The sequence below is a fragment of the Lagopus muta genome, chromosome 3 (genome assembly GCF_023343835.1).
Source record: "Lagopus muta isolate bLagMut1 chromosome 3, bLagMut1 primary, whole genome shotgun sequence".
Taxonomy (NCBI): domain Eukaryota; kingdom Metazoa; phylum Chordata; class Aves; order Galliformes; family Phasianidae; genus Lagopus; species Lagopus muta.
In genome coordinates, this window is record NC_064435.1 from 84,868,066 (window position 1) to 84,890,306 (window position 22,241).

A 22,241-nucleotide genomic window follows, 5' to 3' on the forward strand; every position below is an offset into this window, starting at 1 on the left:
CTCTGCCAGCTGGTAGCCTAAACAAGCCCTACAGCAGTGGTTGAGGGGCATAACAGCCAGGTGCCAATAAATGCTGGTCAGTCACCAGCCACCAGGCCTTTGGCCAATGGGCCCAAGGCAAGTTTTTGCTGACCTCTGGCTGCCTCAGGATTCATGTTGTCCCCAGGGCAATGCTTTTATTTTATTTTTTAATTATATTCACTCTAACAGTCCAAGCAGACACAAGGAAACAGTGGAAGAACTGCTGGATTTCCCCCAACTCATAAGTATAGCCTGTTACTGAAAAGGAGAAGGAAGAGGAAGAAGCAGCAATATGAAGTGTTAAGTCATCAGTAAGCACTGCAGAACTGGCACCTCGCCTGGCTGTAGCTCCAGCAGTTTGGGGTATTTTGCAAAGTTATCCTATGACAAGGCATTCTTCAAGAACTTGTCAGTGCCTGGATATCACAGCATGTCCTCAATGGGCAGACCCAACTCTGTCATTCTTGGGAAGTTGCATGTAGGCTGGATTATGTAAAGACAGCATTCCTGCTGAAGACTCAGTTACCACCAGTCATTCTCATTCGTATTAGGAAGAGATTAGCAGTAGCAATAAACTACATCACATTTAGAGAATGGAAAAAGTCAGCACAGAACAAAAACTGGTATTCCAGGGCTGATAATGGATGTAATAATACACGAGAGTCAAGTTTTTTTTTATTATCTGCTGAACTGTGGGTTATTCATACTTAAAATATACAAGTAACAAGACCTATCCTATAGCCTGTTGAAAGATGAGCTGGAAAATGAGCAGGAAGGAAGAAAGAATTGAAACAGCAACTGCAGAACTTCTAGATGAAAGTTCTATGATTTGGAAAAAAGCAAGGGCAAGGAAGCACAACATTGGCATTGAGTTCCCACCCACACTCTTGCCAGGGCTGGATGACAGGGACCTGGCAAAGGACTCAGGATCAAGGGGGAAGGTCGGTGTTGTGGCCTTTCTCCACCCTAGGCACCATTGGTTAAATACTTGCATGCTGAAATAGTTTTAGGCTTGATGCTCCCTGGGATAAGGCTCAGACAATTGGTCTGGACAGTTCCAGGTACACACTCTAGACGTTACTGAAAGAGGAAGAAGGAAAAAAATAATATAATAGATTTTTATTAACAATTTTATGTCAGCTGAAGCTTGGTAGTAAGCCCATTCCACAGATACATTTCAGCCTAAGGTTTACATGTAAAACCACAGCACTTCATCACCACTGCAACTGGCCACCAAACTCACCATCCACTATTTCTACTGTGCCATCTGTACAGTGGAAACACTGCAGACCAAGAGTGGGAGCACTTCCAGCCTGCCTAGTTACATTAACGCTTGCATTCACACAAAATAGGGCAAGATGGAAAACCCATAGTTATATGTGGACAGGGGCTCCCTAACGTGCCTGCAAATACCATCACTTTGAATAGCCATGGGAAATGACTACACTGATAAAAAAAAAAAAATCAGGAAAGAAAAAAGGGGACAAATAATTTTTCCCAGGTGTTCAGCCTGCTTGAGCTTGGAACAACTTCTGTAAGCAAAGAGGAGGTGACGGGCACACTACCTGCTTTCCCATGTGTCCCAGTTACTCCTGCACCAGTTGCATTTGCCAGTTGATATCCAAGTGTATGTATATAGTTTGTCTTTGTATAGGAGTGAGTGTGGTGGCTGTCAATCATGTGCTCTTCCAGTATTGTAATTTAACAGATTATGGCTGTATGAAAACAATGTAAATAACTAGAAAAAAAAATTAAGCTGGATCTCTATGTCCTAGGTTTTGTACATACTGAAACTGCATGCTATTTAAATTATTGTTTGTCCCTGATGTATGCAGTTTCTTAAAAAAAAATCATTTAAAAAAAAAAAAAAAATTCAAGTATCTGTGTGCTTTCTTACACTGTCCCAGTGACTGGCACAGCTGAAGGCAGCAGTCCCCTGCTCCCTGCATGGCAGAGGCTGGCCTTACCAGGGCAGGTCTATGGGCCATTGCAATTGCGTTGGCTGAGCCTCTCAGTTCAGTGAATGTGGACAAGGGACAATGATTGAGCTCTGCTCCAAAGCTGTACCGACACCAGGCTAACGAAGAAAGAACAAAATCGGCAGTCTGCAGTAGGCACACACATAGAGATCTAAAAACATCACAGTGTGATGAGAGGAAAATGCCTGTTAGTAGTACAAGCATTATTGCTGTTCAGCAAAGCAGCCATACCTGCCCATCCCACTACATTCATGTGGCCTTTCCATCCTCTGATTTCTCCCACCCAAATCCCAGTAGTTTCAATAGCTGGGAAGCATTACTTTAACTGACCAAATTCTGCTGATCTGTGTTGCTGGCACAGATACATACCATGATCAAAAGGCTGGTACTGGGCTTCTCTGTTTGCTTCCATTCAGGTATGTTTTCACTCACCTCCTTCCAGTTGTTTGTGTGTATTTCCCATTCTAGAAGCCAACAGGTCCGTAGCTATCCTGGGAGATGTGGATGAGTAAGTGTTTTTTTTTTTTAAATCATCAGTTTTGACTAAAGATCCCCTTTCCCCCAACTACCTACTGATTCCAAAGCAGGATCAGATCGTGTTTTAGTTACATACAGGAATTTCGGTGTGTTAAATATATATATACATTGGTAGGGCTGCAATGTACAAGGAATGTGAGAAGCCAACCTCTTCCACAAGGATCCCTACACCAGGGCTGTGCTTTTACATTTTCACTTCAGCTTTTTGTAAAACTAGCCTCAGGAAAGAGAGACGTGTATTCAGTGAAGTCCTCTCATTACCTGCAATCAAATTGCTATCTAATGCCACCTGCAGGCAGGAAACCGAGAGAAGGGTTGAATAAAAGTCAGCTCTCTCCATCAGACACAGCCTCCAGGAGCCAGCTCACCTTTATCAGCTGCTTCAAACCACTTTGAGAGATGTGCCCTCTGATGGTAGGCCCACAGAAACACCCAACAGCAAGGTGCAGCTTGCAGTCTCTCTTCTGATATCTATTGTTACAGTGACATGAAATACAATAATTGCTTCTATTTGATGAGTGTCCAAGTTTCATCAAGGAGATTCATCAAGTGGATTCATCAAACCTGCCTGGTGGCAGCTAGAAGCTAGCTCCAAACACACACAGTTAATCTGCTGTCTTTGCAGCCTCAGGTGAGGAGCATTTCCACCTCTCCTAATGCGGACTACTGCAGTAGAGGCAATAGACAGCACTGGACAGGACACCTGCCCAGGCAGATTCCTTTCCCAGAGGTCTCCACCAATAACCTGGATTAACGATTAGCATATGAAAGAGAAGCAACTCCATTCCCCCATATTCTCTTGTACCAAAAGCCTAACAGAGAGCATTTCACTGCGCTGCTCAGCTCGGAAAATATAGAGTTTTGGACTGGTTTTTGTGAAATCCATTATTGGATACCAACTTGCCCTGTCCAGCACAAGGTGAGACAGGATAGCACACAGAGCAGTAGGGCTCTCCTTCAGCACAGGGATTTCCAGCCATAACAACAAACTTAAGAACCACTAGGACACTCAGGCCTGAGTAACTATCTTGTAAAGGTAACTACATTGTGAAAGCATCCCTCATGCAACATGAACCCAGTTTTTACCAGCTGATCTCCTACCCACAGATGCCTGAGGTATCACTGTTACTTCACCAACCTCTGAGTTATTATCTCAGACACTTAACTCCACACTCTCCTCCATTTCTTTTCATGCTTTCAAGCCCTTCACTGGAGTTCAAATTACTCATCATTTCAAGTACATATTAGAAATGAATTCTTTACTGTGAGGGTGGTGAGACACTGGAAGTGGTTGCCCAGACACAACGTGGATGTTCCTTCCCTGGAAGCATTCAAGGCCAGGCTGGATGGGGCTGTGAGCAACCTGGTCCAGTGGGAGGTGTCCCTGCCTATAGCAGGGGGTTGGAACCAGATGATCTTCCAGGTCCCTTCCAACCCACACCATTCTGTGATTCTGTGATCATTTTTAAAGCACCATCCTCTGACATCTGCCATTACTTTTCTTATCTGGAATTTCCATCAGTTATTTGGACTGTAACTGAACAAGAACTGGTGCATGCAACATGGGTGAGCACAGATGTGGCATTCCTCTCAACCTCTCTGGAGGGAAGGCACTGCTTGAGGGGAGAACTGGATCAAAGCAAAGTCCACAAAGATATTTGGCATGGGAAGAAGAGGGAGGGGCTTTCACTCTCCAAAACAGCGTTGTTTCTATTGTCTGTGGGGAAAGAAAAAGAAAAAAAAATACAACTAAGCTGCTAGTTCTGTATGGAGAAACAGGTGGGCAGTAAGCAGTTACATGCTCAGTCAGTCAAGCAGAAACAACGTAAATAAAGAAAAAAAATAAGTTTCAAAGTTCTCAGGAAAGAAGAAAAATGACTGTCAGATGACTCATCAGCACAATCCTGTAAAGACACTGGGTGAAAAGAAAACAAATTTGAAAGCTAACCATTTTCCTTGAATTACTTAGCTAGGGATTTCAGTAGGGCGCACAACTATGTGAAACTGAAAGGAAACTAACAATAATAATCTGTAGTAGCTAAGTGACCAAATTGGGATTGTCCACTAAAAATGTACATCTAGAAACTGCATTTATAGCAGTGCTTTAGTGCAAAAGGACAAAGAGCAAATGTTAGCAGCATATCATAGAATGACAGAATGGTTTGGTTGGAAGGGACCTTAAAGACTATTTAGTTCCAAGCCCTCTGCAGTGGGCAAGGACACCTCCCACTAGACTAACCTTTATCCAACGTGGTCACCACCCAGGGATTGGGCACCCAACAGCTTCTCTGGGCAGCCTGTGCCAGTGCCTCACCTCCCTCTGAGAGAAACTGTTCCCCACTTGCCAAAGGCAGACTCTGTTCTAAGCTGGGACTATAAAGACCCTTACTTTGAACTCAAATCTGCTCATTACACGATGGGAGCAGTGACAACTCACATTTCTCCCATTCTCTTAGAAAGCAGGCTTCAGAACTAAAGTATTACATTCAACTGAGCAGATGTTACTATAAACAAATTAGTAAGCCACATTCAAACTTTCAACCTTTTAAGAAGTCAGTAAGGTTTGGTGGGGTTTTTTTGTGGATAAACCATATGCCTCATAAATCCAAAGTAAAAGCTGCAGATTAAGATATACACAAACATCTACTAAGATCAGTGAAAGCAGCATGGAGATGAGCCATTATTCATTCTCTGGACAGCTTCCTTTCTTCAGCACAGTCCAGAACAAATAATGTATCTGGTTATAGAAATAATCCTGCTATTTCTTTGCATAGAATCATAGATTTGCTCAGGTTGGAAAAGATCTTAAAGATAAGTCCAACCACAACCTACCCTAACTGTAACAACCCTCCGCTAAATCACGACCTGCTGCAGTCCTGTCCAACCTCAGCCAGTCTGTGATGCTGTGCCAATTCTGTGCCTGTCAGAGCAGCTCCAGGGTTACTCACTGATTGAGAAGGATTCTCCAAATTAAAAGCAGGAAGTTTAAAAATAAACTTTCAGCTTTCAGTCCAACGGTGATTGGAGGAATACGTTCTGACTAGTCTAAAAGCAGTAACACTGAGTGGCACTTTTAATCTTGATTCAGGGCTTCTCTCTTCACAGAATATGAGTTATTGATTTCCTTTCAGCACTGAAACTGCTGAACACCTTCCGCATCATCAGTGCTTGGCTTTTGTTTTTTGTGTGAGTGTTTTTTTTTCTTTAGTAATCTGCAGTGTAAAGGCTGGAATAATGCACACATAACTTACTTTTGGTAAGCTGTGCATCCTAAGGGAAAAATGTTCAAATAAGCACTCTGACTGCAGCACCGCTGCTTATTTAAAAAACTTGTGCACTGAATGGTACAGAAAGAAGTGCTGTTATTCACAGAACATATACACTCTTTCTTAACCACATTACTCAGCTTTCACACCTACTCTAGAAAAACAAGCTCCTTTTTGAAGTGAGCTGAATGGATTACACTACACTACAATGCAGACACAGCAGTGCTATCAAAGCAGACACAAACAAGCTTTTTCTGAATGGGGCAGACTCAGGCATTTCAGGAGCACTAAGGGCAGCATTCAAAATCTCACACAGATCATCTCACCAGATTCTTTCCTATAACCTGAGCTGAGCTCCACACTTCCCCAGCTAACCTGCTGGAAGGTAAACCTGACCTAGTTTGAAACAAGTTTAAATGTCTAAAGCATCTGAAGTCTGCCCCGAGTACAAACTAAATACACTCTCTGAGGAGCAGCAAATGTACTTGGCATAGAAGCACCTCTGAGTCAAATAACTAAGTAAGGTATTCTTATACATGATTCTGTGGTCTGTATGAGGTGTGGAAATGTAATTTTACACTTCTACAGGATTAGTTCTCCAGCAACCTGCACATGTGGCCAATCACTCTCTGCTTTTACCTGCATCATAAATTACATTTCTGCGTCTAACTTATTCTGAAAACTAAACCAAACAAGCATAAAACAACAAGAAATTCAAGCCACAACAAATAAATGCAGTAAATATGAAATATCCATGTAGTCCCTGAGTCATGCTTAGTGGTATTTTTATTACTTGCCTGTAATTCTGAATTATAATTACTCCTTTCACTGATTTCTTCCATACTTGCCTAAAGTTACACTTCAGTATAGGACAGATCACAAGGTACATCAGGCTGGAAAGGACTCTGCGTGCCTCTCATCTAACCTGCTGCTCAAAGCAAGGCCTGCTAAGGGGTAAGACCAAACTGCTCAGGAACATGACCAGTTGGAACTTGGAAATCTCCCAAAAGTGGAAACTGTACAATTTCTATGAGCTGTATCTACTGCTTGACTGTCCTCATGGGGGAAAAATTTTTCCCTATAGCCTGAAAGCCCTCATTTCAGCTTACACCTACAGTCCTGCCACTGCTGTATCACCTGATAATCAACACTCAGTCTGGTTTCACCTGCAGATGTTAAATGGAATAAGCACTCCATCACTTGTCCTACATCACTGATAAAGAAGCTGAACAGGACAGGTCCCGTCTCAGACACAACCTCCCTTAGAAACATTTCAAATCATGAACCTAAATGAGATGAGGACTTACTGACCACATCATTTTGCCATTATAAAATGAGGAAACCAGCAGGTGGCCAAAGCTCCTGCTTTACACATAGCAGTGTTTTCTTTTCAAATAATAATTCTTCAGTACATCTACTATCCAAATATCCAGATACTCCAAAGATGCCTCCTCCTCTCTCAAGCCTTAAGATTGCAGTATTGACTACAAACTTATGAGAAAGAAAAGCTCTTCATTATTTGCACAGTAAAATTTAATTTGGCCAAACCACTGAGCATCTTTCAAGAGTATTTTTCACTGAGCACAAACAAAATACAGCCATAACAGTTCACTGGCAGACAGGAAGAAAGCACTTCTAAGATATTTCAGAAAAATACGACTCACCTGCTCACTGTGATGTCTTTCTCTGTCTCAAATTCGTGATGCCTCTTTTGCATTTACCTGAAAATCTATGGTTTTGATAGAGTACTTTTAAATTTCCAGCAAAGGAACGTGCTTTGTTCACCACTGAGTTCCAGCAAAATAAGAGATACTATGCATTCACCTTAAAAGCCCCTCCAAGTAGTAACTAGTTCTATCAAGTATAAGCTGGCATACAGAAGTATTTTCTACAAGTCAGCCTACTCACCTTGCTCCAGGAGTTACATTTACTTCCCCAAAAGCCATAGAACACACTGTGCAATCAGAATAGTGTAGCTGGCTGGATTAAAATGCCCTAGGCATCATCATATCACCACTCAGTATTTTCACTCCATCCATATTTATTGAAAAACATTGATCGCTATGCCGTGAAATGCTTTAATAGCATCTTCAAATTGGAGAGGAAAGGAAGAACATTACACCACAAAGAGGGAAGAACAGCAAGAGGAAACTTTTTAAATGCTTTTTTTTTCCAAGCTGTTGTAAGTGGGGAAAGTTGTCAGACAGAGTGTGCTGGAGTCCCACAGTGTGTGCGCCACAGATCTACAGCTTTGCTGACAATAGCATCAGTGTTATCTTGAGGAATCTACAAAAGATTGAGTTAAGATGCCTTGTCAATGCATTTTATGTGGACTGTTTCATTTTAAATACAGATTTTGAATCTCCAATTCAAGTTTCATCTCTTTATACAAAGAGAAACTACAGCTCCACCTCCCTGCCCTAGCATCCCTCACATCCTACAAGCACGCCCAAGCTTTAGACACAAAACAGGAGAACCCAAGGTTCTCTTACTTTACACCCCTCATCTGTCATCAGACAGGACTTACACTGGCCCATCCACGACCATAAACACGTCCAATCCAGCTACCCTAGGTCACATGAGGCTCCTACAACCCTGCTGTCACACTCACGTCTTTCCACAAAGAGAAAGATCAGGGCTAGGTTTAATGGTAAGAGGTTCTGGAAAAATTAATCCAACTTCATCCATGCTTATTTTTACAAGAAAAAAAAAAACAACACGTTATTATCAGAAGGAATGGTGTCAAATCTGCACAAACATAAATAACATATTACCCAGAGCCTTCATTCTATGGAAGCCTCACCTCCTGACAGAAACTATTCCTCTCATCCCTTCTTCTGGTATGTTTAAAACAACAAATGACCAAGGCCAAAAGACATTTTTATGGGCCATGCGAGGTAATTGCACAGCACAGACTATAATGTTACATTTCACTTACATTTTCCAAAAACTGGGTGATCTTTTCTGCAGTGGTCAGCACGATTATCTTCATTTTAAAGGTTAACAATATCTCCAAAGCAACAAAAACAAGAATTTTGCAGGATCCACTAATAACTTTGTCCCAAACCCTGCAAAAAGAAATGATAAAGGAATCACTAAGCATTACTGTAGTCTTTATCTGCTTGTATATCTGCTAGAACAGTGTTTGTACAATTACCTTTTTCAGATTGTTTTCCTGACTAGCAGTAAGTATATTGAATTATTCAGGTCACAGTCAATGAAAGATATTTTATCAGTTCCTCAATCTGTACTGAGTGATGGCAAGCAAATGTATTAATATGGCATGTCCTTGTTTAGAAATGGAACTGCTTACAAGCTCAAGTGCAAAAAGCAAATCATGTTTTAACAGCCTGAACTGTGACATCTATTCCATATGGTGTGGTAAGGGTGAGAATTTCTCCTAGTGCAAAAAAAGGAAACAATTTGCTAGCATGCTCAATAATGAGATTCTTCAAGTAGTCAGGTAAATGAACACTCAGAAGAATGAAATCCTCAATCACTACATCTCAAGCAGCAAAATATTCCAAGTCATTTCTCTAGAAGATATAATTATCAGCAAGATCCAGGCCATAATGTTTAATAGTTGTTCCATGTACCAAATTTAAGTGTTGCAACTCATTCCACTGTGCACAGAGTCTCTCAGAACTACAAAGCACTCCTACCACCTGTAAGAGCCAGGCCTGGACCTCACAGTTTTAAGGAAACCAGAAGACCAGGCCTTCACAGAATGCATGTTCTTTAGCAACAGAACCTCTATAACTACTGGGAGAGATTCACAGTACTAAAACAGCCTGCAACAATTTGAAACCCTTCATCCAGCAGCTCTATTTCAGGCCCAACTCAACAGACACAGGATGAAAGATTATCCAAAACCAGTGTGAGACCATCTGTCAGATGGCAGCTTTAATGTTCCTGCATTATTTTCAGTTCTTCACATTGAAGAGCTGTGTCAGAAAGACCTTCTGAGGATTACTTTTCTTTAATCCATCCAGGTACTTGTGAAAAGTGTTTCTCCTTTCAAATAAAACCACGGGAGACAGAGATCACACACCATTCTCTATAATCTCTGAATACAGTAACTGGAAAACATCTCCTACAGCCCACCTATAGACTCGGATCTGCAGGTGTGTTTCTTCAAAAGACAATTCAATTTTGGCATGACCTCTTCTCTTGGAAGAACTTGCACTTCAGCCTGGAATGCCATGAGAACACAATGCAGGCAGAATGAGCTTCAAAGGCCAGATGAGAGTTCCCATCACCCCTTTAAGCAAAGTCTTTCTTAATTCATAACATGGAATGTTTGCTGCTGTCATACAGTGTCTACTTTTCAAACCTTTCAAGTCACATTTTTTGTCAGTTTCATCAGGGCAAGCAGAGCAAAAACACTGCATAAGCTCAAAGGAAGTTTCTACATGAAAGCTCTCTACATTAGTTTTCCAAATCCACTTAAAATAAATTGATGTGCAATTTCTAGCTATGGTTAAGCATAGGAGTGCACTGTAAGAGTATGTACACCAAATGACAACCCCTGTCAGGAACACAGCTGGCCTTATGTACACTTCATCTCACCATTACTGGATAAAATTTCTGTACAGTGTACACAAATCTTGTGCATCTTAGAAAAAAAAAAGATGAAATTTCAGTTTTGCTGCCTGGCAGAGAGGGCTACAACTTAGACAAAGCAAGCAACCTCTCTAAGAAATACAGTATTAAATCAGAAGTTAAATTAAATCATAAAACACCACGCTCAAATCAGCTGTCACTTGAAAAATTAAGTAAAACTCACAGGAGAACCGGGGAGCTGCTTGCAGTTCTCAGCAGTTCTCATACTGCCATTTGGATGCATTTCAGATAAGCATTCGGGCTTTCAGATTCTAATCCAAACTGAATCTCCAAGCATTAATTAAGTTCATCTGTCACACGCTGCCCACAAAGTATGTTATTTCCTTAGCAAATATGGCCATTTTGATTACAACTGAATAATGTAGAAACCTAAACTGGCAAAGGCAAAGTGCACATCTATCATGTTGTCATACAAATTGTTGGTAAATAGAACTGTTGTGCCACCAGAAGTTCCAATGCTCTGATTCTGTAGCTAAAACAAGAGTAAAAGCTTTTAACCTCCATGTTATAGAGCCACAACACAGAACAGACTGCTTACAGGTGCTTGGTGGGCAGAACCTGCCATATAACAACAAGCACGCCACACACAGGGCAATGCTGAAACTGCAAACTGCAGAATAAGGACTTCACTAACCTAGTGATGCCCTAATATTGTTTTGTTCAAATAAACATTACCCAAATCTATTTCATCTGATAACGATACAGTATTACCATTGCTCCCTAAGCAAGGATTTCAGTTTAAAAGCCTGAGAACTGACTCCTTTCAGCTATCTAACACTAATAGGGGATTAGAAGTTCTAAATCCTAGGAGGTGACAAGTGCCTTAGGGAATAAATTGCTACATTCAGCTTCCTTGCTAGAAGAGATCACAAACAGCTTGTCTTGTATCAGTAACAAGTAGAACAAAACAAAATTGTGTCATTTTCAAGTCAGCAATGAAGCTAACTCCATAACTACACAACAGGTAAAATGCATGAGGTAACAGCAATTTAAAATTACTGTGGAATTACAAATAGAAAGGAAAAAAAAAATCTTGCCTCTGTAAACTGGACTCAGGTAAACAGCCTGCAAAACACTTCTTAAACCAGAGATCATAAGGGAGCTTGCTCATCGCAGCACATGCCTTCAGATGCATCAGAAGCCTACTGTCTTCAATGTTTAAATACTGCTCCAGAATTTTTGGCTGAGAAAGGAAGGGCAAAAGTTAGGTTCCTTAAATTGCTGACCACCAGCAGGACTTCAAAAACATACATGCACTCTTCCCTAATGCAGGTGTTGGAGAGCTTAAGGCAATGCAGAGATTCCCGCTGCACTAATTACTGTTGTCCTCACAAGTAACACTGAGTTTCATCCATCTTGAAGCTCATTGCCTTAGCACACAGCCTAACAACCTACACACAGTGCACCAAAACCAAGAAAATCAATTCTCAGACTAAATCCCTGTGCAATACATAAAAATCTGGGCATCTATTTCTTGTTTAAAAGCACAACATGTATAGAAAGGGCACAAATAGGCTTAAAAATGTGAATGGTTATCATTTTGCTCAAGCTCTAATGTAAGACAATGCATGTTTTCATAAATCCTGGAGTGTCTTTAGATTTTTTGTCATAATAAGATAAGTAGTTAATATAGTTGTCAAAGACAAAAACACTTCCTTTATCCATCAGCCTTGGTACAATGTGTGTATTACAATGACACTTAAGGATACTCCCTATGTAATTGAGGCACGTAGCTTCTAGAAAATGTTGTGCTTTGCCTCATTATCACCCAGTACTGGGTGAGCAGTATTGGACTCTGAAGGACGAGCCAGAAAAGCAGCAGACATGAATCTAAATGTTCTTAAGCTTCTTACATCTTTGTTTTAAACAAAACTCCAAAGTGACTGAGAAATAACTCATCTAAATGCAATGTAAGCTTAAATGTAAGCTTAAAAAAAAAAAAAAAAACATAATTGAGAACTACAATGTAGCAAACAAAACCAATTTTTTTCTAACGTTACTTTAGGCAAAGTGACCTATCAGATAACACAGCCACAATTCCAAAAGCTCTGCTCCTTCCACTTGGAACTGCTGCCAGAACAGAATCCACAGGTACTGGTCTGACACTCCAGCTGTCTCTATTCATTGTGCCTACCAGAATGCTCAGAAGGCATGCTTCCCAGGACTTGTTTACTTCTTTCCCTCTTACAGTTTTCCTCTTCCTCTCTCTCTCTCTCTCTCACACACACACACACACACACACACACAAAAGTATTTTATCCTTACTAGTTGTTGTAATGAATCTTTGTGCTTGCTGTTAAGCTGATTCACAAAGCAACTGACAAGCCAATAGCATTCTATAGGATCCTCCACCATTTCCTCCATTGCCTTAGCAATTGCAAGAAACACTTCATCTTCTGGTTCCTGGAAAACAAAGTGAAAAACGAACTAAACACACAGTAGAATTAGACTGTACAACTCACATTATCTGTACATTCCTTTTCCCTGCTCTTGGCAAAAAGAGAATGGAATCTAAGTATATAAAGAGAGATGCCAGCTGTCCCTGACATATTTATAAATAAAGCACTGGGAAACAGCTGCATTATAGTGACAGATATCTAATAAAGAAGAACAAATAAGATTTGTCTTGTTTTTAAAACAAATCATTCAACAGGAGTTTGGATCAACTGCGATTCAAAGTTCCCAAATATTCTCAAATGAGAATTCATCTCCTGATGGCACTGCAATATTCCTGTTTCTATAACCCACATTTTAAACCAGCAGATTTTTTTTTTCCTTTCCCTTGCCAAACAGGCCCCTCAAACACCATTGTCATGGATATTAATTACAGAAGAAAAGAAGGCAGCCATGAGCTGCCTTCATCTTATTTATTTGATTTGAGATGAAACACCTTCCCAGAGACAAATAAGCAACTTTTCCAGATGATGAGTCTGTTATTCCCCACAATACAAATCTAGAAGTGTGTGATGGGCACACTATTTCATTTTCTCCAGAAGAAAAGATCCTCGGTACAAGAACTATGAGGATGCCTAAAACACAGTTCCAGGTGTGACTGCACACAGGATAGAGCTGAGCTAACTATTCTACAGATACACTCTATTCTATAAAGAGTAATAAAGCTGGGCTCGAGTGAGCATAAAAATAAGGCAATGTCACCTTCAGAAAGTTCATGGTTCCTTTCATCACCTCTCCTTTTACAGAGGCTTATATATGAAGCCCACACACTTGTCATCACACTACAGACACAAAATACAGACCTGTTTACCCACGAGCGGGCATACTGTAAACCAGAGAGTACATGAGAGTACATGACAGACCCAGATCAGTTCAGACTAACAGAAAAAGGAAGGCAGAATATTAATATCTGGATTTAAAAGCAAATTACTCTAAAATTTTTAAATTATTTAAATGAGGTGCTGCAAGATATGCTTTAGTAGCTCAGAGGAAAGTAATGATGATAGGAGAACGGTTGGACTAGGTGATGTTCTAGATCCTTTCCAGCCTTGTGATTTTATGATTCTATGACATAAATACTATTAGAATGGAAACTTACCAAAGGATAAGCCAAGTTTCGAGGCAATTTGCCTGATTCCAGTTGATGTATGCGGAGGAAAACATCTACCTGTGGGGTAGAGTCATTGATAAAACGAATTACATGAAGAGCATGGTGGATATCCCAGTACTGCTCCTTCCGGTAGTTCATCACCAGAGCATGAGATTTATGGTGAGGAGGAATAATTCCTAAAAATAATAATAATAATAATAATAAAGAAGAAAGAAAAGCATCCATAAAGAAAAAAACGTCAAAACTCTCTTTCCAGGAGCCTAACTTCAATTCCTACTAACACTCCAGCCTAAGGAAATGTAGGACCTGGCAGAGAATCTACATACAATTAACTAATGCAAAGATGCTATACATAACAGTTTTATTACTTAATTTAATGTTAGATCTCTGCTGGAAACACCTTTGCACACCGTATTACAGAAATTAATCCTCTCTAAAATCACACCTAGAAGCAAAATCAACCACGTGGTTGAACCAACTGCAGATTAGAATTTAAGAATACCATCCAAGCACCTTTTGATGCAGGGCTTTTGGCTTTCTCAACAGAGAAAACAGATACGTATACATCCAAGTGGAGAGGCAAAGAAAACAAAATTGTTTCTGACATCCAGAAGAAATGCTCAGCATTTCTTTGTTTCCTTCTCCATCCCTGGAGGCATTCAAGGCCAGGCTGGATGTGGCCCTGGTCAGTCTGATCTGGTGGTTGGTAACCCTGCACAAAGCAGGAGGTTTGAAACTGGATGATCATTGTGGTCCTTCTCAACCCAGGCCATTCTGTGATTCTATGATTCTAACTCAAAGCTGAATCTTGCAGTGCTCACAACAAAGCTGTCACCGGCTACAGTAGAAAGAAGATCTTAGAAACATCAAAATGAAGAAACACCATTTTCATATCACCAATGGAGCAGAATTCTTCCTGTAGAAACCCATGAGAACAAGACATCCTTCAAAACCCAGTCTTAAAGCAGGCTACCCGCTGCTTTCATATTTCATTTAAAGGGAAGGGGGAGTGAATTGCTGTCAAAGTGTTAAACCATGACATGCTTGAGGTCTAGTATCAAGCACAACAGACAGTAACTTATCTGTTTATTTCCCAACTGCACACTTATTTGCACTGCAAAAGCTGGGATGGAGCAAGACATTTTTATGTGATCCAAAAGCAGTTAACATCTGTGTTATGTTACACCCTGCCAACTCCTTTTCTTAAACAGAGAAGACTCCTTTTGGCAAACAAAAGAATCTCAACACTGGCATGTCTAGAAACTATTTCAGCCTCAACACCATCCTGAGTCACACGTGAACGAGAGGTAAGAGACATCTCTGACATACCACTTCACCTGGACAACATCGAGGTGTACGAAGTGAACCATTAATATGAAGGCATGATTCTTAAATTGCAGGAAATTGGAGAGGACGGAGGAGAAAACCATTTTAAAAGATTCTTTAAAATTCAGATAAGGCTTTCTCATACATTATTTCCAGCTCCACGTGTAGTGGCATGTGGACACCAAGAACAAAAAGAAGACATATTCAAGCTTGTCAACAGTGGCGTGACGCTCAACCATCAATAGTGCAGTAGATCACCTTTCTCTTCCAAAGATTCAGTCATGCACCCTGTTTCACACTCAATTTGGCAGTTTTTCTTACATTCAGCCCTCTAAGAGAACCTCTCCTGATACCTCTTGTGAGTCAGAACTCCAGGACCCTCCACATTCTGCCCCATCTCCAAGTGTCATGGTCCCAAATCCAGTAAATCCAACACACTTGACCACTTAGTGAAAAGTCATTAGCGCCTTTCAATTGATCACATGATTACCAAACTCCAAGGAGAACAGAATCTCTGCATGCTTCGTGTTTTGTTTTTCATGGTTTCTGGGCTATATACTTTCTCCAGCCTCATATCTTCTTAAACAGCAAATATCATTTAAAGCCAGAAACAAAAAACAGAAGTAATCTTCAAACCAAGATCTTACAGAACACAACTTCTCAAAAACATAAACATACATTTGCATACCTTGCCAAGATTTTTAAACTTAATCACTGCTTTATTCAGATATTGTTTCATACCTAAAAGAACCTTCCACACCAGTATACGATACATGGATGGGAGAGGGAACCTCTGACTGAAGGTGCAAAGCTTCTCAATATCTGTAGAGAAATAAAAATTTAAGATAAGTTTTAATAGAATAACAGTTTTGAGTCTCTGCTTACCTAAATATGACAAATACTAGGATCAAAATCCATGTTTACATGGCATATTATTAACAAATGCTTTCACTTGTTCAGTTGAGAATAGAATGTGTCTAATAAACTGCAACACTATTTCCTCTGAAAAAAATCACAGAATCATAGAATGGCCTGGGTCGAAAAGGACCACAAAGATCATCTAGCTTCAATCCCTCCACTATGTGCAGGGTCACCAACCAGCGAACCAGGCTGCCCAGAGCCACATCCAGCCTGGCCTTGAATGCCTCCAGGGATGGGGCATCCACAGCCTCCTTGGGCAACCTGCATTGACTTGATTTGCAATACAACTAAAGCTACCCTACGTCTCACCAGGAAGAAACTACCATTTTTATAATCATTTTGTAAACTGTGTTGCTATCTCAAAGCAATTAGGGACACCTATCTTTCCATCCTAATAAAGATATTAATAAAAGACAAGCATCGATAACAAAACCATCACTGTTACAAGGTTAGATGGAATTAACAGAAGGAGACAATATATTTTCAGATGGAAACTGTTTTCATTAAAAAAAAAAAAAAAAAATTTAAGCTTATTGACCATAGAGAATGACAGAATAGAAAAAAACAACAATGCCAAGCATGCAGATGTTTGATACTCTTTAAAATCAGGTTCTCAAACCCTTGAAACTCAAGGGACTGCTTGTACTGAGAGATGAAATAGGAAAGATGGAAAAGGATAGAAAAAAAGAATCCTTGGTAAAGGATGTAAAACTTTAATGTGCTCTAAGCACAGCAGCAATACACCATGCATGACTCCCTCCCCATCCACATGCCAAATCACCAAAGCAATAGAGGAAACATTGAAATCAACTTGCCCAATCGGTCATCTTTTAACAAAATTTCCAGTGACTTCTTTTCTTCAACTCCACGAAACCCCACTTTTTCATAATAGACGGAGCGGAAGTTTCTTTGAGAGTCTTCGGCCATGGCTGATTCCTTTTGGAGAAAAGCAGTCATTCAACTTACGAGTTGCAAAATCTAGGGTACAGAGACTCAAACTGCATACAGCTGCTAGGCAGAGAAGTTACCAAATCATCAGGTTCCAGACTCACCAGATGAGGCAAGCAGAGACAAGGGCCAAGTGACGTTGGCCTCAGCAGCACAGAGGTGACAGGAAAGCACAAGGCAACGCACCGAGCTCTCTTCTTAAGTCACAGATCTGGATTAAACGCTCACGTTGCTATCAGACACAGGCACAGTGCGGAGTTTATCCTTTCAGTAGTAGAGAGGCACAACCGTCTCATCCCTATGCTGGAAACAATAGTAAACTGCTGCAGTGAGTACCGTGTCTTTCCTTACGTTCCACCTTTTAAGTATCAATTCTCAGTTCTCCCTTGCAAGCTTGCGTATGTAACAAAGCTCTAATTTTTAATCCAAAGGGTTACAGAGGACCTTAACCTTTAAGCACAGCGATGGCAGCAATGCTGGCAGGCTATCTGGCAGAGCAGACGGGTTATGATTTGAAGGGCTTCTCCAGTGAAACTAAGCTACTCCTCCATACGCCAAAACGCACAGCAGCATCTGCAGACACCAACAAAGACCACGTTTTGGCAACAAGTCACCACATCCACTAGGCCTACTTGGTCGTGGTGTTGTTTTGTTTTGTTTTTTTCCTTTGTTTTCCTTTTTTTTTTTTTAATTAAGTACTTTTTCACTGCTTTGTAGGATCAAACCCAGACCGGCCAGAAACCATACAGCAGAACGCCTTTCGGCAGCGCAGAGCCGAAACCGGCCGTCCCTCTGTGAGGCACGTGTAGGGACAGGGACACGCTGGGCAGCACGCGGCCTCAGCACAGGGGAGGCGCGGCTCACGGAAGCCGAGCTGAGGCCGAGAGCCCGGCGAACGGAAGAGGGACGCGAGCGGGGCCGAACGCGGAACCCCCCCACCGGCCCGCAGCACCTACTGTAGCAGGACGGGCTCCTCACGGCGCATGCGCAGGCACCGCCCGCTCAGAGGGGCGGGTTGGAGCTCACGGGGGTGGAGGCGGGGCTGCTGCTTCAGGCCTCTGCGTCCTCGTTCGTCAGTGCCATGGGCAGGCCGTTGCTGTGCCTCACAGCTCTTTATGAGAAGAATTTTTTTCCTGATGCCCATCCTGAGCCTCCCATGTCACAGCCTGAGGCCGCTCCTCTCGTCCCGTCGCTGTTAGCAAGGCAGTTGTGCCCAGTGAAGTGCTTCTCGCGCATCAGCAGGTGGCAGCCTGCTGCCATCGGTGCGGGCTTGCGATTTTGTTTTGGTCTCCCATCGCTAGATGGCTCTTCGGAGCTATTAGAGGCTGACTCGAGAATGCAGGCGATCAGTCATAGAATCACCAAGGCTGGAAACGGACCTCCAAGATCATCCAGTCCAACCGGCCATCTGTCACCAATATTTCCCACTAAACCACAACCCAGCATCCCGGTCACTGTGTGTGCATTGCTACAAAATAAATCATTCAAGCCTTTTAGAACAAAAATGACATTAAAACCGCAGGCTTAGCATGAATGACTAATGATTATTATTATGTGGGTGATTATTATTTATCATTTAATGAAAAAAAATGATGCCTAAGCTTCTATTATTATTTTTTTAAGACAGCTCTATAAAGAGTTGGACCTTCTTATTTTAACAGGCTTATTTTTTTGTAACTTCTGCATACGCCTGCACTGAAAATGGCTACTTGGTTCTATATGCTGTGAATCAGTGTTGCCAAGCACACGGGTGATGACGTGACTTATGGAATCACAAAATGGCCTGGGTTGAAAAGGACCACAATGACCATCCAGTTCCAACCTCCTGCTATGTGCAGAGTCGCCAACCAGCAGACCAGGCTGCCCAGAGCCACATCCAGCCTGGCCTTGAATGCCTCCAGGGATGGGGCATCAACAGCCTCCTTGGGCAACCTGTTCCAGTGCTTCACCACCCTCTGAGTGAAAAACTTCCTCCTAATATCCAACCTAAACCTCCCCTGTCTCAGTTTAAAACCATTCCCCCTTGTCCTATCACTATCCAGCCTTGTAAACAGCCGTTCCCTCTCCTGTTTATATGCCCCCTTCAAGTACTAAAAGGCCACAATGAGGTCTCCCTGGAGCCTTCTCTTCTCCGAGCTCAAGAAGCCCAGTTCCCTCAACCTTTCTTCATGGGAGAGGTGCTCCAGCCCTCTGATCATCTCAGTGGCCCTCCTCTGGACCCGCTCTTTCATAACCCAAATAAACGATCTTTTTGCCCTTTGGCTAGAGACATTAAATATCTTCATTCCTATCCATGGAATCTATTTGTTGCCATTGTAAATGAAAGCAGAATCTCATCACAAATAGCTGCAGGTGTCAACCAGATGAGTGGAAGAAAAATCAGTTGACTGATGTATCATACCTTCCTAGGCATCTCTCCAAACAGCAGTAGCATATATGCTGAATCTTTGGAGTACAATAACATAAGAAAAGGTAGCATACATGAAAGATAAAAGCAGTACAGTTTTGGAATTGGCTTGGAATTATTGCAGATAGCAAAACCAGAATAATTATTATCCTGCTAACGTACTGGGCATCTCACTTTTATCTGTTACTTAGAGTGGTAATGTGTTTATTTTATAGTGATGGGTCTGTATTGCACAAGTGAGTTAATCACTGGCATACAAAGTCACATCAGAGAGAAGACAAATGGGCATTGCTAATACTTTTATGGCTTTTTTTCATTCAAAATATGAACTGCATTGTGCTCACGGTTCTTGATAATCAGTGCTTTTACTGTTAAAGCTGGAATAATTACAAGGGAGTGGTATGCTGCTGAATATTGCAGCTTTTGGGAAGTGTACTGGGCTTTGTTCTCTCATATATGACTGATCTATCAGTGGAATTACAGATAATCACTGGGAGCATACCTTGCTATGTGAATTTATCAGAAGAAGATGAAAACGCGAGTAGAGCTGTGCTAATGGAAAAGACAATTTACTTATACATTCACATGACTTTTTCATCATGAACATCAACAGATCAAGAAAAGTTTGGCTCCATTTCCTGGCCAAAACAACATCATTCTTCTGTTTACATTCTACCTGAGAGAAGAATGCATATCAGACCTATAAATGCTCCCAACTTAATCTCTTGTTGAAGTGAGACAGAAAAAAACAACAGCACTCCAGGGTAATAAAAATATCATAAACCTCTTTGGCAGCAAAAGGGAGCTTAGCCTTTCATTTCAGCATGGCAGCACAATAACCAGGTCTGTCTCCAAGCAGATCAAACTCTGACTCTGTAATCACCATTTCGTATCCTTGAATGGCAGCAAGGAAAAGGCCCACGGGGCTGAAAACACCATGATAAGTGGCTAAACTTGGGATGCTGAGTGCACGTGTGTCCTACTTCTCTGTTCTCCCATTTCTCATAGAGAATGAGAGCATTTCAGAGGTGACATGCTTTTGTCTGCAGACACGTAAGGAAAGTGCAAAACAATTACTGAGAAAGTAGTAACATGCAGTTGCTTGCTCCTTTAGTAAATGAATTTATTCAAGACTGTGTTAGTGATTTTTTAGGATGCCTTCTGGATTCCAGACATCACTTGGATGTGTTACTTAACATCAGATACACAGTTGTGCACACCCTGATTCTTCTTCTACCAGTCTGACTGGTAGCTGAGTTAAAAGGACGTAATTGTTGTTTTTGACTGAAAATGTTGTGTTTTTAAATAGTACCAAAAACATGCTTTGTAGTGTCAGCATGCATGGCACATTTGGGTCTCCGTGTGATAATAAATAGTCTCAGAGCGTCTTTCTTCTGCTTTGTAGCTCTTTAATTGGGATGTGACAGTGAGATGACAGGGGAAAAGTGTTGGTCAGTTTAGACAGTTTGATTTTACTGTGTGTGACTAGAGACGAAACAAATCCTGTTGCCATATTGCAAGTATCTGCCCGAGGCTCGACAGGGAGAACCGAAACCAGTGACTTCTCTGGATCACTAATGAGGGGCGAAAGGCTCAGATCTCACCAAAGCCATGCAGCACAGCCAGCAGTTGTACCCCCAAAGAATAATTTGTCACATAATCGCCTCCTTTCAAAAGGACTGCCTACAAGGGGGGGTGAGCCTTGTGCACAAGCCGGCTTTTGATCTCAGTGGAGCTCAGGGGGCTTTGTAGCACATTCGTTTAAAAGACTGAGAAGCAACTAATTAATTACTCTAAATGATATCAGTCATGGTTTCCAGGCTTGTTTTAATGCACGAAGACAAGCTGTTGAACTGGAACGTCTGAGTGATGTTTGTTTTGTGATAGGACAAAGTAGTCTCCACCTCTCTCCTGATGATGGTTTTCTATACTGGCCATCTCGGTCCATGTTCCCATAGTCATTAAAAGTACTGCCAATGTCCTGCTGCCTGGTTGTTGTCCTACAGAATAATGGAAAGCTGTAAAAACACAGAGCAATTCACCCCACAGATTCCCAAATTGCATTAAGATGATTGCCATCTGCCTCTCCAGGTGATGATTTGCTGCTGTTAGCACTGAGAAGTTCCCATCAGGAAATAAAAGGAATTTTCTGTAAAGGTTCTTTTTTGTTACAAGAAATCTTTGCCAAACTAAGCAGTGTGAACTGCAGGGTGCAGGCAAACACACTCCTCTAACACCCTTCCTTGCAATGTACGAGAGAGCTGTGGAGTGACTTGGACTGTTCCAAGCCAATTGATTATTTTAGTGATTTCCTGGTGAGCACATGGATTGCTGCTAATTTTATAAGCTTGGTTTTAAAATCGATGCTTGGAGAGTGCAGCATCTCTCACTTTCCCCTTCATAGATAAGGTTAGATGAAATGTGTTCACTTAAATAAAGCTGTTGGCATTGGCTTTGGTGTTGCTAGCGCTTTCCTAAACTGATGAATTTGAACTTAGGCTGTGTTGACAACACTAGCTTATTTGGCATTCACAAACGGCAGCAGCTTATTAGACATTAATTATATATGACTAATTATATTAATTATAACGAATGAGATTGTATTAGGCTTAAGAACTATTTAAATTGAACTAAAAATTTAAGCAGCA

General features: G+C 41.3%; 1 protein-coding gene across 5 annotated transcripts; it reads right to left on the reverse strand.

The window, feature by feature from the left end:
* Positions 1-96: 96 nt before the first annotated feature.
* On the reverse strand, positions 97-18,256 carry TBC1D7 (TBC1 domain family member 7). Of its 5 annotated transcripts, XM_048940545.1 has the most exons (10): positions 17,886-18,119; positions 17,637-17,759; positions 17,291-17,489; positions 17,054-17,174; positions 16,059-16,139; positions 13,980-14,167; positions 12,692-12,829; positions 11,464-11,609; positions 8,742-8,871; positions 97-8,089 (listed from the first exon to the last, which is right to left on the reverse strand). In XM_048940545.1, the coding sequence occupies exons 4-10, from the start codon at positions 17,163-17,165 to the stop codon at positions 8,003-8,005; spliced, it is 882 nt and encodes a 293-aa protein (XP_048796502.1). In that variant the 5' UTR covers positions 17,166-17,174; positions 17,291-17,489; positions 17,637-17,759; positions 17,886-18,119; the 3' UTR covers positions 97-8,002. The 5 variants fall into 5 exon arrangements, with proteins under 5 accessions (XP_048796502.1, XP_048796501.1, XP_048796503.1 ...); XM_048940544.1 differs by lacking the exons at positions 17,637-17,759; positions 17,886-18,119 and adding an exon at positions 18,143-18,256; XM_048940546.1 differs by having other exon boundaries at positions 17,373-17,489; positions 17,637-18,119.
* Between the last annotated feature and the right edge of the window lie 3,985 nt (positions 18,257-22,241).